Below are 14513 nucleotides of genomic sequence, written 5' to 3'. Positions count from 1 at the left end.
GTCATAGGTAATCATTTTGTCATAGGAAATAATGGATGGATGGATGAATACATTTTGCATGTAATCTCTATTTAACATTGTTTTGTTGATTTTTATTCTAGTCTGGTAAATTTTGGGTACAATTACTTTCACGAGGAAGAGAAATCTTCAGAATCTCTGAATCTGCAAATTTTCACGAATCATGCAGGTATCGAGTATAAGCAGGTGTATTTACTTGACCTTTTTGCATGTTGATGTAAAGATATTTTTAACTTGCCCACACAGACAAACATGTCCCATCTACGCTAGTCCCGCCTGCCTGCATCTGGTTCATATCCCTCCAAACCTGTCCTATCCTTGTACCTGTCTAAATGTATTTTCTCATTATATTTATAATGGTTGGTATAAAATGTAATTTAGTTTGGACGTGCAAGCTGAAGTGTATGTGGACCACTTATGCTCTGTGTACCAAACCAATTCAAAATTATTCGAAAGGTTGCCCTCAGTTAGAAGGCAGACAGTGTCTGTAATCTCAAAATCAAAATGAGTACATTAATTACTTTAAGGTTCTGTAACCCAGTATCAATTAGGAGATGAAAAGTTAGGGTTATTTATTTGCTTTCTGCCTATCATAAAATGGAAAGAATGCACTTTGTGACGTGCTTAAATGTTAGTATTTGTCATTTGCAATGAAATAAAGAAACCCTATCTGAACAGAGTGGGAAAACAAATTAAAATTCACCCAGAAATTGATGGAAAATTGAGCTTTAAAGGAACTTGCACCTTGTTGATGGGCAGCATATATAATTATTTGTAAATCCTTTTTAATTTAGTGTTGTCGGTACTGGGGGCAAGTTTTGGAATGTTTGTAAATGGTGGGATATCTTTTATATTAAAATCCAGCATCTGTAAGTGGGGATGGCTGTACCCTTTGTGTATGATGAATTCTTTCCTTTTTATTAAGTGATTTGTCTTTCAGCAGTTTACCCTTTGACAAAAAAGCATACTCCGATAATCAATTGCTGTTGCAGGTGCCTTGTCTGTGTGCTACAGTCATCCTGTGCAAAATGAACAAGAATTTATTTATTCAGTCATTCTTCTGCATTATGGTAAATCTAGTTTTAAATTATTTCAGCAGAATTAACTTTTTTTAAGCAGTTGGAACTCTCCATTTTGATTATTTCACAGCCTTTTCTTAATTTTCAGAAGGGTATAAGACTAAATTTGACAGTGCAACTATTTCCTGTTTGCCCTGTAAAAACAGTCACTTAGTGGTCTAGATTTAAAGTATATTCCACCCGTAAAACAGTATTGCGGCTTTTCGGGATTTAAACGCAGAATCACAAAACCTAAAACAAGCACTGTTTTCCCTTTGCTATTGATTGAATGGGCTCGCCTTGTATTTCAAATATAATTTCTAAAAGCAAATTATTTTTATGGTGTGAGCAATTTAATACCTAAACAATCTGAATGGAATTTGCAGTGGTACACTTCAGAAATGGCTGTTTAATTCTTTATCTTAATTTTCTGCAGGTTGGCGAAAAACATTTAGAGTTTCCTTGGAAAAGTCCAAATGTGCCTGTATCAGTGAAGTGGCGTTTCTGAATGTCGGTATGTTGATATTCTATTCCTAGATCAGAAACAAATGCACCGTATATAGAGGATGCATTTCCTTGCCTTTTTTCGTGTCTGAGTTCATTCTGCTCACTTTTTAATTTAAGACAGTTTCTCCTCCCACCCCCCCCCCCCCCTTCCCTTGCCACCAACTTCTTGCAACCTGATCCCTTCACAGTTCATCTGTCAAATCTTGAGAGTCCTCATTTAATCCTAGTGCAAGAAATTTCCTGACTTTTACACTTATACCCAAGATCAAGCTATGGGCAAAATTAGCTGATGAACTAAAATGAGTTTCTGAACTTGGAGAGTAGGATTAGGCATGATGACGTGGTCTATGGCATACCATGTGCACATATTGTGGAGATGTGGTTGTATAGAATGGAAGAAAACTGATTTGGGCAGGCTGGTATAGTATAGCTCTGTTTGCTTGCATTATATGTCAAGAGTAATGATCAATCAAATAACTTGAGGTGGTATGAATTATGTAGTTCATGAAAGAGGCAAAAGAACATGCCACTCTCAACAAGGAAATCTGTAGGTTTAGTTAAGAATGGATTCACTATGCCTTAATTGGATAGCACTGCCACTATATCAGGCATCATATTAGCAAAATTATTGTATAGAATTTCTTTAGCCAGTTGGTTACTAACTTTTCAGGCATATAGGCCAATCCATCAGCTTTGGAGTCACTGGAAGAGAGCAGAGATAAGCCCATCAGATTTGTGGTTTAACATTTGGGATTTGTGGTTTAACATTTTGCAATTTCTGGCAATCAGTCTGTTGGCTCCAGAATATCCTTACTCCCTAACAGGAAAGGTTTGTATTCTCTCAATGCATAGCAACTTACAAAGAATACTTTATGTAAGACCTGGTTAAGTGGGAAGCTATGTGTTCATCCTTAGAAATTTGGTCTGTCTTAATCTCCTTATGACCTTGCAATAGATTGCAATTAATAAAACATACTCCCAGCAATTTTAAATCATGGTTTTACCAAGTATAGCTGAACTGCAGCAGCAGCAGAGAACATGTCTCAACAAAATGTGTCATGAGGTACCACTGTGTCTTGAGCAATGATAGCTATTCCGTGTGTTTCCAAAATGCCTTTAAAATTACAATACAATACAATATATATATTTATTGTCATTGTACAGGGGTACAACGAGATTGGGAATGCGACTTCCATACGATGCAATAAATTAATTAGCTAATCAGCATAAATTTAGACACCCCAGTGAAACAAAATTAGAAACAGTTTTAAAACAGAATAAAGTGCAAATAGGTCTGTGCCGGTTCGCTGTGCGATGTAACCATGCGACTCGGCAGGACAGGTTCAGAGCAGCTATGGCCCTGGGGATGAAGCTGTTCCTGAGTCTGGAGGTGCGGGTATAGAAGGCCTTGTAGCGTCTGCCAAATGGTAGAAGTTCGAACAGACTATTGCAGGGGTGTGAGGAGTCTTTGTGAATGCTGGTGGCTTTCCTGAGGCATCATGTGTTGTAGATGCCCGCCAAGGCTGGTAGCTGTGTTCCGATAATCTTCTGAGCTCTATAGACTACCCGCTGAAGAGCTCTCCTCTCTGCCTCCAGGCAGCTGAGATATCACACAGGGATGCCATGCATTAGGATGCTCTCTATGATGCAGCGGTAGAAGGTAGTCAGCAGCTGTTGGGGCAGACCAGACTTTCTCAGTGTTCTCAAGTAGAACAGTCGTTGCTGTGCCTTCTTGACCAGCGCAGCGGAGTTAGTGGACCATGTGAGGCTTCTCTGAAATGTGAGTGCCCACAAACTTGAAGCTGGACACTCTATCCACACTGTCCCTGTTGATAAAGATCGGAGCGTATTCCCCATTATGTGACCTACGGAAGTTGATGATCAGCTCCTTGGTCTTGGAGGTGTTTAGGGACAGGTTGTTATCTGAGCACCAGTCCGCCAGGTTCTGCACCTCCGCTCTGTAGTGTGTTTCATCACCGTTGGTGATCAACCCGATCACCGTTGTGTCGTCTGCAAACTTGACAATGGTGTTGATGTCGAATGCAGGAACACAGTCGTGTGTGAATAGGGAGTAGAGCATGGGGCTCATAACACAGCCCTGTGGTGTGCCGGTACTCAGGGTGATAGTGGGGGACAGGTGCGGGCCCATTCTCACCGCCTACCGTCGCTCCATCAAGAAATCCAGGATCCAGTCGCATAACGACGAGCTGAGGCCTAGCTGGTGGATTTTGGTGATGAGCTTTTTTTAAAAATCAAAAATATTTATTCAAATATTCAAATAATATATTCAATACAATAAAACAAAACAGAATCCTCCACCAGAATACTATACAAACAAATATACCAATTGAATCTATTATACAATTATATTACAATCCCCATCCAGGATACATCCAATCCCCCGCGGTGCCCAGCGGTCCCGGAAATCCTCCAGGGTGCCCGTGGACAGCACGTAGTCCCTTTCCAACACCACCCAGGCGCGGATGTAACCCCGGAAAAGGGGTAGGCAGCTGGCTCGGGCAGAGCCCTCTTCCACCTGGCGCCGTGAGTCGCGGATTGCCAGTTTGGCCAGGCTTGGTGATGAGCTTGGTGGGGATGACCATGTTGAAGGCAGAGCTATAGTCTATGAATAGCATCCTCACGTACGTGCCCTGTCTCTCCAGGTGAGTCAGGACACTGAAGAGCCAGAGAGATGGCGTCCTCCGTGGATCTGTTTACCCTGTATGCAAATTGTTGCATTGACACCCTGTCACATGCTTCTGGTGTCCGTGGTATTGAAGTGGTCTTCCACCCATTGCTTGTGGGTGTCTTTGGCCCTTTTTATACCTTTGTTCAGGTTTGAGCTAGCAACACTGTATGCTGAAGTGTTACCAGATTTAAAGGCATTGTTGCGTGCCCTCAACAGATTCTGTACCTCCTTGTTCATCCATGGTTTCCGGTTTGGGAACATCTTTGTTTCCTTGTCCACTGTGACGTTCTCCACACAGCAGTTGATGTAGGAGAGCACAGTGGATGTGTATTCCTCCAAGTCACCTCTGAACAACAGGTGGCCTGTTGTGCAAACAGGTCCCAGTCGGTGCGATCAAAGCAGTCCTGGAGTTGTGTGGCGTCCTCGGGCCATATTTTGACCGTCTTAATTGTAGGTTTGGTCTTGTGGATGAGGGGTTTGTATGCGGGCAGTAGAAGCAATGAGAGGTGATTGGATTGTCCCAGAGGTGGGCAGGGGAGAGCTCTGTAGGCATCCTTTACGTTGGTGTACACTTTATCCAGCGTGTTTGAGCCCCTGGTAGGGCACTGCACATGCTGGTGAAATTTGTGGAGCGCAGCTCGTATTGCCCTTGTATTGCTTATTTTAATTATTTATCCTTATAACTAACGTAGAATGTGTGCGCAACTTTAAATTCATAGTGGACATTGTCATTAGGAGTGCAAGCTCCAGAAGAAGTAATGTGCACCATTTTATAAATGGATATATAATGATTCCATACGCAATCAGTTCTTAGCTGTTTTTCCAGCCATTTATTTATTAGTTATTCCAAGTTCTAAATGAATGGATGAATTAATATTTCTGCCCATCACAGTTAATAAGAAATGTCTCGCTTTTAATCTGTTTGATTTGGGAAGCCATGTTTGATCTTGCTACCCTGTTGTCGGGGCCGACCGTGCCAGTTTGAATGGAATATACTTTAATTTAGCCATTGAAAACTGAAATTTGCTCACCTTGCAAAATTATTACAATGCAATTTTTTTTTTCAGGTTACTATATAGCTGTTTATGTGCCTGGATATTTTTTGCATCTTATTAACATCCAACACCCTAATTTGACTTGTCACAGTCTGTTTTTGTCAGGTAAGAATATATAGAATATATTTTACCACTGAAGTCTGCCTTTGTTAATTGTTTATGAAAAATCACTCCCGGTCTCACATTCAGGTGGTTAGCTACAGCTTCAGATTTGTGACATGATTTAAAGGGACTGAGGTTGAAAAGCATCACACAGGGAATTGTAAGTGGCACTCAGTCTCATTAGCTCAGGGTAGTGCGGAATAATAAGGTGGCCATCTTATGTTCCTTCTGCAGCATTTTGAGGATTAATGAGTTAGCCTTCTTCATGTATATCTAAAAGGTTGCAAAGATGGGGTGGGGAGGGGAAGGTTTGATGGGGGGAATAGGGGAATACGAACATTATTGTGAAATGAGATTGCTCTGAACAGTCAGGCATAAACGTAATGGGCTGAAATTGTCTCAATTTTTATTGCAAAGAAAAATAGAATCTGGGAGCCAAGTCTCTGAGCTAATGGTTTAGTTTTTGTGGCAAGGGACGGTAGCAAATAACTTGACTTTTTTAAAAACCTGGATTGCTGAAGGCATTGCGACTGATGGCAATCAAATTATTTGTATGAGGATATTTGTATCAAGTCATAAAGCCCCTAATTATATGATTGTTTAAAAATATATATTAATCAGTTTAAGAGTGTACCAGTAACACAGGGTATTTATTATTCTCAGAGCATTAAACAAAACTGTGTTAAGGAATTGAGGGAATAAAGTTATTCTTTGGGTTAGCTGCTAATAGAATGTAGACATGGCTGATGTTTCTTGTCCATTCCTGATTGGCCTTCAGGCTACAGCTCAGGGGACAATGAGAATGGAGTTGATAAAGCCTAGACCAGTTAAAGTCAGTAGATGCTCTTTCATGAAGAATGTTTGCCTGCTGGTATTTTTATGACAGTTTAGTGGTTTTATGGTCAGTATTACTAGATTTTTATAATTGCTTCCCCTGGTGCCTCAGTATTCAGACTCGTGTATCCTGACCTATAGTCTAATCCTCCTGTCGATAATTTATTCACTATGCTACCAATATCAAACTTCATGCCATTACAGTTTTGGTTCAAATATGGATAAGAGAGGTAAAAGCCGGGGGTGAGGCAAGAGTGATAGTTGGTGAGCTGCATTCAGTGAAACTTGATACCACATATGACAATAAAGTGTATGTTTATCCTCATTAATCTCCTTAAACAATCGTGAAAGGCTTGGACAGAGTGGATGTTTCCACTAATGCGAATAAAATTAGGAAGCACACAAGACAGTGGAAATCTGAAATACCCGCCAAAAATTATTTTTCTGCTGGGTTAATGGGAATTTTCATCTCCGAGTATAATCAAGAAATATGGAAAAAGGAAGCAAAATAGAGTTCAACCATGAACCAATTGTATAGCAGAGGGACTTGCGGACTTAATTTGCGTACTTCTGATACTTTGTTCCTAAAATACTAAAAAAAAAATAATGCAGCTTTGTGTTTGCTAGGGGAGGATGCCAAAGTGAAACTCTGGAATCACCAATGCTGTGCATTATCATGGTCTGACTTGCTGCTGGATTGCCATTTGGGGAAAATCTATAAACCTGAGCTCAATCCACAGTTACTAATGCTGTTCATGCAAAGCAGTAAACTGGTTTGCCATCAACGTGCTGCAATGCATTGTGCTATCCTGTACCTCCAATGTAATTCAGATGTGGAATCACAGGTACCAGACTAAAATCGACATCATCCAATATTTGCGCTTACACTAATCCATTATATGTGCCAGATCTACAACACTCAACTCTCCCAGTTGACTGTGCCTGACCCCCCCCCCTGTCAGTGGATCATCAACTTTCCTGACAGACAGGAAACAGCTGGGAAAGCACATCTCAGACCCTCAGCATAGGAGCACTGCAAGGCTGTGTACTCTCCCCTCTCCTTTACTCTCTCTACAGCAATGACTGCACCTCCACAGACTCCTCTGTCAAACTTCTCAAGTTTGTGGATGACACAGCCCTGATTGGACTGATCCAAGATAGGGAGGAATCTGCCTACAGACAGGAAGTGACACAGCTGGCATCCTGGTGCCTTCATACCAACCTGGAGCTCAATGCTCTTAAGGCAGTGGAACTGATTGTAGACTTTAGGAGAGCTCCCCCTCCCCTTCCCCCCACTAACCATCAACAACACGACAGTCACATCTGTGGAGTCATTTAAATTCCTTGGAACCATCATCTCCAAGGACCTTAAATGGGAGGCCACCTTTGACTCCACAGCCAAAAAGGCCCAACAGTGGATGTACTTCCTGCAGCAGCTGAGGAAGCACAATCTGCCACAGGCAATGATGGTCCAATTCTATACTGCCATCATAGAATCTGTCCTCACCTTCTCCATCATTGTCTGTTTGGCTCAGCCACCAAGCATCTGGAGGCTTCAACAAATCGTTCGATCAGCAGAGAAGGATGTTGGCTGCAACCTTCCCCCCATTGACGAACTATACACTGCAAGGGCCAGAAAGCGAACGGGCAAGATCATCTCTGACCCCTCTCACCCAGGCCACAAACTCTTTGAAGCACTTCCCTCTGGAAGGCAACTCCAGACTGTCAAAGGAGCCACAGCCAGACATAAAAACAGCTTTTTTTCACGAGTAATAGCTCTACTCAAAAACCTAAAGTGTGTAGTCTCTCTTTGCTCTGGCTTATTTCACTCACATGCTTAAACTGTAATGTTGTATTCTTAATGTTTTAATGTTTTATGCTTTATTCTTAATTGTTTACTGTATGTTCGTGTTACTTGCGAGCGGAGCACCAAGGCACATTCCTTGTATGTGTACATACTTGGCCAATAAACTTCATTCATTCATAAGGTCCCAACCTGAAATGTCACCTATCCATGTACAGAGATGCTGCCTGACCTGTTGAATTGCCCAGCACTTTGTGTCTTTTTTTGTAAACCTGCATCTACAATTCCTGGTGACCACATTGCAGCTTGTACATCAGTCACTGAAAATAAGCATGCAGGTACAGCAGGCAGTGAAGAAAGCTTTCATTGCGAGAGGATTTGAGTTTAGGAGCAAGAAGGTCCTACTGCAGTTGTAGAGGGCCCTGGTGAGACCGCAATTTGAGGAAGGCCATTATTGTTATTGAGGGAGTGCAGTGTAGGTTAACCAGGTTAATTCCCGGGATGGTGGGACTGACATATGATGAAAGAATGGGTCTACTGGGCTTGTATTCACTGGAATTTAGACGGATGAGAGGGGATCTTATAGAAATATATAAAATTTGTAAAGGATTGGACAGGCTAGTTGCAGGAAAAATGTTCTCAGTGTTGGGGGGAGTCCAGATGTTGAGGGAGTCCAGAACCAGGGCTCACAGTTTAAGAATAAGGGCCATTTCGGACTGGAATGAGGAAAAACTTATTCACCCAGAGAGTTGTGAATCTGTGGAATTCTCTGCCACAGAAGGCAGTGGAGGCCAATTCACTGGATATTTTCAAGAGAGAGTTAGATTCTTGGGGCTAAAGGAATCAAGGGGTATGGGGTAGAAAGCAAGAACTAGGTACTGATTTTAGATGATCAGCCATGATCATATTGAATGGTGGCACTGTCTCGAAGGGCTGAATGGCCTTCTCCTGCCCCTATTTTTCTATGTTTCTAACATCCATTGTTGCTGCCTTCTCTAGTGGCTGGACGAGGACAAATTCCATTGAGCACTTGTCCCTTTAGGGGTTGGCCCCATGGCTTGGTGCCAGCAGTCACAAAACTCTTCAGAAAATGTTCAGAGCAAGAACATATGCTAAAAACTGGTGGGGACGTCTTTGTGACCATCGGGGGACTTTTAAACTGGTGTCAGGATGATGTACAGTGCTTGATTTACGAGAAACTATTCAAACATAGGACAGGAGTTCTGAATTATAGAGCACTATGTCCAGGAAACATAGAAAATAGGTGCAGGAGGAGGCCATTTGGCCCTTCGAACCAGCACCTCCATTCATGGTGATCATGGCTGATCATCCACAATCAGTAACCCGTGCCTGCCTTCTCCCCATATCCCTTGATTCCACTAGCCCCTAGAGCTCTATCTAGCTATCTTTTAAATTCATCCAGTGAATTATCCTCCACTGCCTTCTGTGGCAGAGAATTCCACAAATTCACAACTCTCCGGGTGAAAATGTTTTTTTTCACCTCAGTTTTAAATGGCTCCCCTTTATTCTTAGACTGTGGCCCCTGGTTCTGCACTCTCCCAACATTGGGAACATTTTTCCTGCATCTAGCTTGTCCAGTCCTTTTATAATTGTATACGTCTCTATAAGATCCCCTCTCATCCTTCTAAACTCCAGTGAATACAAGCCCAGTCTTTCCAATCTTTCCTCATATGACAGTCCTGCCATCCCAGGGATTAACCTCGTGAACCTACGCTGCACTGCCTCAATAGCAAGGACGTCCTTCCTCAAATTAGGAGACCAAAACTGCACCCAGCACTCCAGATGTGGTCTCACCAGGGCTCTGCACAACTACAGAAGGACCTCTTTGCTCCTATACTCAAATCTTCTCGTTATGAAGATCAACATGCTATTAGCTTTCTTCACTGCCTGCTGTACCTGCACGCTTACTTTCAGTGACTGGTGTTCAAGGACACCCAGGTCTCATTAAACTTCCCCTTTACCTAATCTGACACCATTGAGATAATAATCTGCCTCCTTGTTTTTGCCACCAAAGTGGATAACCTCGCATTTACATTATACTGCATCTGCCTTGCATCTGCCCACTCGCTCAATCTGTCCAAGTCACCCTTGAACCTCCTAACATCCTCTTCACAGTTCACACTGCCACCCAGCTTTGTGTCATCTGCAAACTTCCTAGTGTTACTTCAAATTCTATCATCTAAATCATTAATATATATTGTAAATAGTTGCGGCCCCAGCACTGAGCCTTGCAGCACTCCACTCGCCACTGCCTGCCATTCTGAAAAGGACCTGTTTATTCCTTCTCTTTGCTTCCTGTCTGCCAATCAATTCTCTATCCATGTCAATACCTTACCCCGAATACCATGTGCTCTAATTTTGTTCACCAATCTCCCATGTGGGACCTTATCAAAGGCTTTCTAAATGTCTAGATAAACTACATCCACTGGCTCTCCTTCATCCATTTTACTTGTCACATCCTCAAAAAAATTCCAGATTAGTCAGGCAGGATTTCCCCTTCATAAATCCATGCTGACTTGGACCAATCCTTTTACTGCTATCCAAATGCACCGTTATTATCTCTTTAATAATTGACTCCTGCATCTTCCCCACCACCGATGTCAGGCTAACTGGTCTATAATTCCCCATTTTCTCTCGCTCCTTTCTTAAAGTGGGATAATTAGCTACCCTCCACTCCACTCCACAGGAACTGATCCTGAATCTATTGAACATCGGAAAATGATCACCAATGCGTCCACGATGGGCGGCACGGTAGCGCAGCGGTAGAGTTGCTGCTTTACAGCGAATGCAGCGCCGGAGACTCGGGTTCGATCCTGACTACGGGTGCTGCACTGTAAGGAGTTTGTACGTTCTCCCCGTGACCTGCGTGGGTTTTCTCTGAGATCTTCGGTTTCCTCCCACACTCCAAAGACGTACAGGTATGTAGGTTAATTGGCTGGGTAAATTGTAAAAAAAAATTGTCCCTAGTGGGTGTAGGATAGTGTTAATGTACGGGGATCACTGGGCGGCACGGACTTGGAGGGCCGAAAAGGCCTGTTTCCGGCTGTATATATATGATATGATATGATATGATTTCTAGAGCCACCTCCTTGAGTACCCAGGGATGCAGACCATCAGGCCCAGGAGATTTATCAGCCTTCAGTCCTATCAGTCTACCCAATACTATTTCTCGCCTAATGCAAATTTCTTTCAGTTTCTCTGTCTCCCTAGATCCTCTGTCCTCTAGTACACCTGGGAGATTGTTTGTGTCTTCCTTAGTGAAGACAGATCCGAAGTACCTGTTCAACTCTGCCATTTCCTTGTTATAATTTCACCAGTTAATTGCTCAGCCAATCCCCGCATTCACACCTTCACCTTCCGCTCCCCTGATGACCTTGATGTTAATATATAAGTTATGTTAATATATTAAACACTCATTTCGTTCCTGCAGATTTTGCAATGGTGCGGTGTTTCAAATTTGGAGTGGCTCACTTTAGGAAAGATGCTTAGGTTTGTCCTTATTGGAGTAGGGTAGACGAAGAGAACTTCGGATTGATGATTAAAAAGTGATAATTAAAATCCTGAACAGTGTGGATTGGAATAGGAGAGAAATTGTTTCCAGTGGACGAAAGGTCAGTAACCAGATTTAAGATGATTGGCATTGGACAATCTAATTGCTGTAATTTGAAATAGATTTTCATTAACTAAGCTGCAGATGTCCATGATTTAGAGGCCCACAGGGGGGTAAATGAAATTTACAGCAGGAAACTATTCAAAGCAGGACAGAGAAGGATTAACAGTAATTTGAAGATGATGACATTTTTGGAAAGATCTTTGAAAAATATGAATAGTGTAGAGAACAAAGAGATGAAGGTTGGTCAGTTTCAATTCCATTCAATATTTTAGATGCAGGATTTAGCATGGAAGATCAGCTGGCTTATGCAAATATTTTAACCTTAAAGTCATTTATGAATTTTAGCTTTTGGAAAACATGAGGAAAATGTGGCTTGTTTATATCTTTTGATTTTTTGTGTTGAACAGATCATTCACTGGTTATGTGGTTTGTCTGCTTCTGCTTGTGCCGATCTCATTCAGGAATTCATTCTAGGTAAGTCCATCAAACAGTATATCCTCGTCTTTAAATGAGTCCATCAAACAGTTAATCCCAAGGAAAAAAAACACACTGCTGGAGTAACTCAGCGCATCAGGCAGCACCTCTGGAGAACATGGAAAGTTGACATTTTGGGGAGGGATCCTTCTTGAGTCTGAAGAAGGGTCCTGACCCAAAACATCTCCTAGACATTTTCGCCTGACATGCTGAGTTACTCCAGCACTGAGTCTTTTTTTGTAAACCAGCATCAGCGGTTTCTTGTTTGTGCAGTATATTCTAAGAATTATATTATAGAGGATTTAGCACTGATAACCAACCAATTACTTTTTTGAGATTCTAGATTGAAATCTGTCTTTGCTCTTCAAAGAAATTATGTCATGAATGCTGGATGAAATACAAAGATAATAAACTTGATGGTTCTATGATGGGTGACTACCAAAATGCCATTCTTCTCATTTTAGTTAAGCGTCAGGATGGATACCCGTATGCTCCACAGAACTAATAATAATAATAATATAATAAATTCCTTTATTAGTCCCACACCGGGGAAATTTACAGTGATACAGCAGCAAAGTGGATAGCAAGAGAGCAAGAGATCATTCATTATAAATAAAAGCTACATAAATTGTCATCAGTTTTCTGTATGTTCTTAGCTGTTATTGTTGACTTGTCTGCTGGGAGCAGTGCTGGTTGTGCAGTCTCACAGCAGCGGGAAGGAAGGACCTCCTACATCTCTCCTTCACGCACTTGGGGTGAAGGAGTCTGTCACTGAAGGAGCTACTCAGTGCAGTGACAGTGTCCTGCATGGGGTGGGAATCATTGTCCAGCAGCGTTGTTAGTTTTGCCATCATCCCCCTCTCTCCCACCACCTGCACTGAGTCGAGGGGGCAACCCAGGACAGAGCTGGCCTTCCTGACCAGCTTGTCGAGTCTCTTCCCTTCCGCCGCTGAGAAGCTGCTGCTCCAGCAGACCACTATAGAAAATGGCTGACGCCACCACCATGTTGTACAAGGTCCTGAGGAGTGCCCCCAGCACTCCAAAGGACCTGAGTCTCCTTAGTAGATAAAGTCTGCTCTGGGCCTTTCTGTATAGCGCATCGGTGTTTTCAGTCCAGTGCAGTTTATTGTTGAGGTAGACACCCAGGTACTTATAAGAATCCACCCTCTCGATGTCCATTCCCTGGATGTTCACCGGTGTCTAAGGCATATTTCATTTTTCTTGAGTGCAAAACAAAGAGTAAATGGTTAAAAATGGGACACACTATTTGTCAGCTCTCCTGATCTTACCTATATAACAATTGTATGTATGTATGCAGTTGAGGAAAGCATTTTACAATAATTAATTGTTGAGAAAACCCTAATTCCCCCCAATCACCGGGACCATTTTGTAGTAATTGCCCAAAGGTGAATCAAAGATTTAAAGACTGCAACATAATCCCTCGCTGAGGTATAGACCATGTTGATGCCCTTAATTTACAATAGTTTATGCATGAAATTTTAAGTCCATTGTGTCATTTGACTTGATTTATAACTCATTGCAACCCAGTAAATGTTGGTTATTCACAGTTTGCATTAAATTGTAAAACCCGTAAATAATTAACTTTTCATTACCCAGGGGCAATGGATGCACTCATACATGTGACATATACATGAATAACCCCCCACCATCCACTACATAATCAATGAATGATTTTTTCAATGTTAATTAAATTTGTATCATGCTTGCATTCTGGACCTAATTCTGTACATCTGAAAATGCATAGCTCTGTATTTTACCATGTTCAATTCTGTTTCTAAAATTTTGCAATCTGATTAAACCTTTACCTACATTCACTACGAATTTGTTTCAGGTACTCTATACAGAAAAGCAATCTCTGAAACAAATGCCCTTGCAAAACTGCTGCCATGCTCATCTTTAATAAACTGGAAAGGGGTATGGTTAATCTTGCGTACAAAGAATAAAACTTTTCTAGAAATTTTCATGTGCCATTTTATTTGTTTAAACATGAGAAACTAACCAATTTTTCCAATTCACAATAGGACATTCCTGGAGTAACGTGCACAACAGAAAACATTTTGCGATCTGCTGGAAAAAAGGTGAGATTATTGTACAAAATGGAGAGCAGTTGGAGCAACTTAGAGGGTCAAGCAGTATCTGTGGAGGGAAATGAACGGTTGACATTTTGGGTCGAGAGCCTTCATCTGGACAGAAGGACCAGTGGAAGTAGCCAATGAAAAGAGCTGCTGGGATGAGTGTTGCAAGCGCTAGAGAGAGAGAGATAGATGGATACTGGTGAGGAGGGGTTAATGACATAAAACAGTCAAATGGGGAAGAG

The 14513-nt window shown here is 41.9% G+C and overlaps 1 protein-coding gene across 1 annotated transcript in view; it reads left to right on the top strand.

Annotated features, from left to right (window-relative positions):
• gsap (gamma-secretase activating protein) overlaps positions 1 to 14513 on the top strand; it is a 71508-nt gene that overhangs the window by 23003 nt on the left and 33992 nt on the right. The window contains exons 12-19 of the mRNA XM_078419718.1: positions 102 to 187; positions 1011 to 1088; positions 1513 to 1590; positions 5340 to 5432; positions 6891 to 7108; positions 12109 to 12175; positions 14028 to 14110; positions 14218 to 14274. Coding sequence (XP_078275844.1) covers positions 102 to 187; positions 1011 to 1088; positions 1513 to 1590; positions 5340 to 5432; positions 6891 to 7108; positions 12109 to 12175; positions 14028 to 14110; positions 14218 to 14274 — 760 coding nt within the window. The remainder of the gene's footprint in view (positions 1 to 101; positions 188 to 1010; positions 1089 to 1512; positions 1591 to 5339; positions 5433 to 6890; positions 7109 to 12108; positions 12176 to 14027; positions 14111 to 14217; positions 14275 to 14513) is intronic.

This window comes from Rhinoraja longicauda, chromosome 23 (genome assembly GCF_053455715.1).
Source record: "Rhinoraja longicauda isolate Sanriku21f chromosome 23, sRhiLon1.1, whole genome shotgun sequence".
NCBI classification, from domain to species: domain Eukaryota; kingdom Metazoa; phylum Chordata; class Chondrichthyes; order Rajiformes; family Arhynchobatidae; genus Rhinoraja; species Rhinoraja longicauda.
The sequence above is the reverse complement of the archived record's forward strand: the minus strand, read 5'-3'. Positions and strand labels throughout refer to the sequence as shown.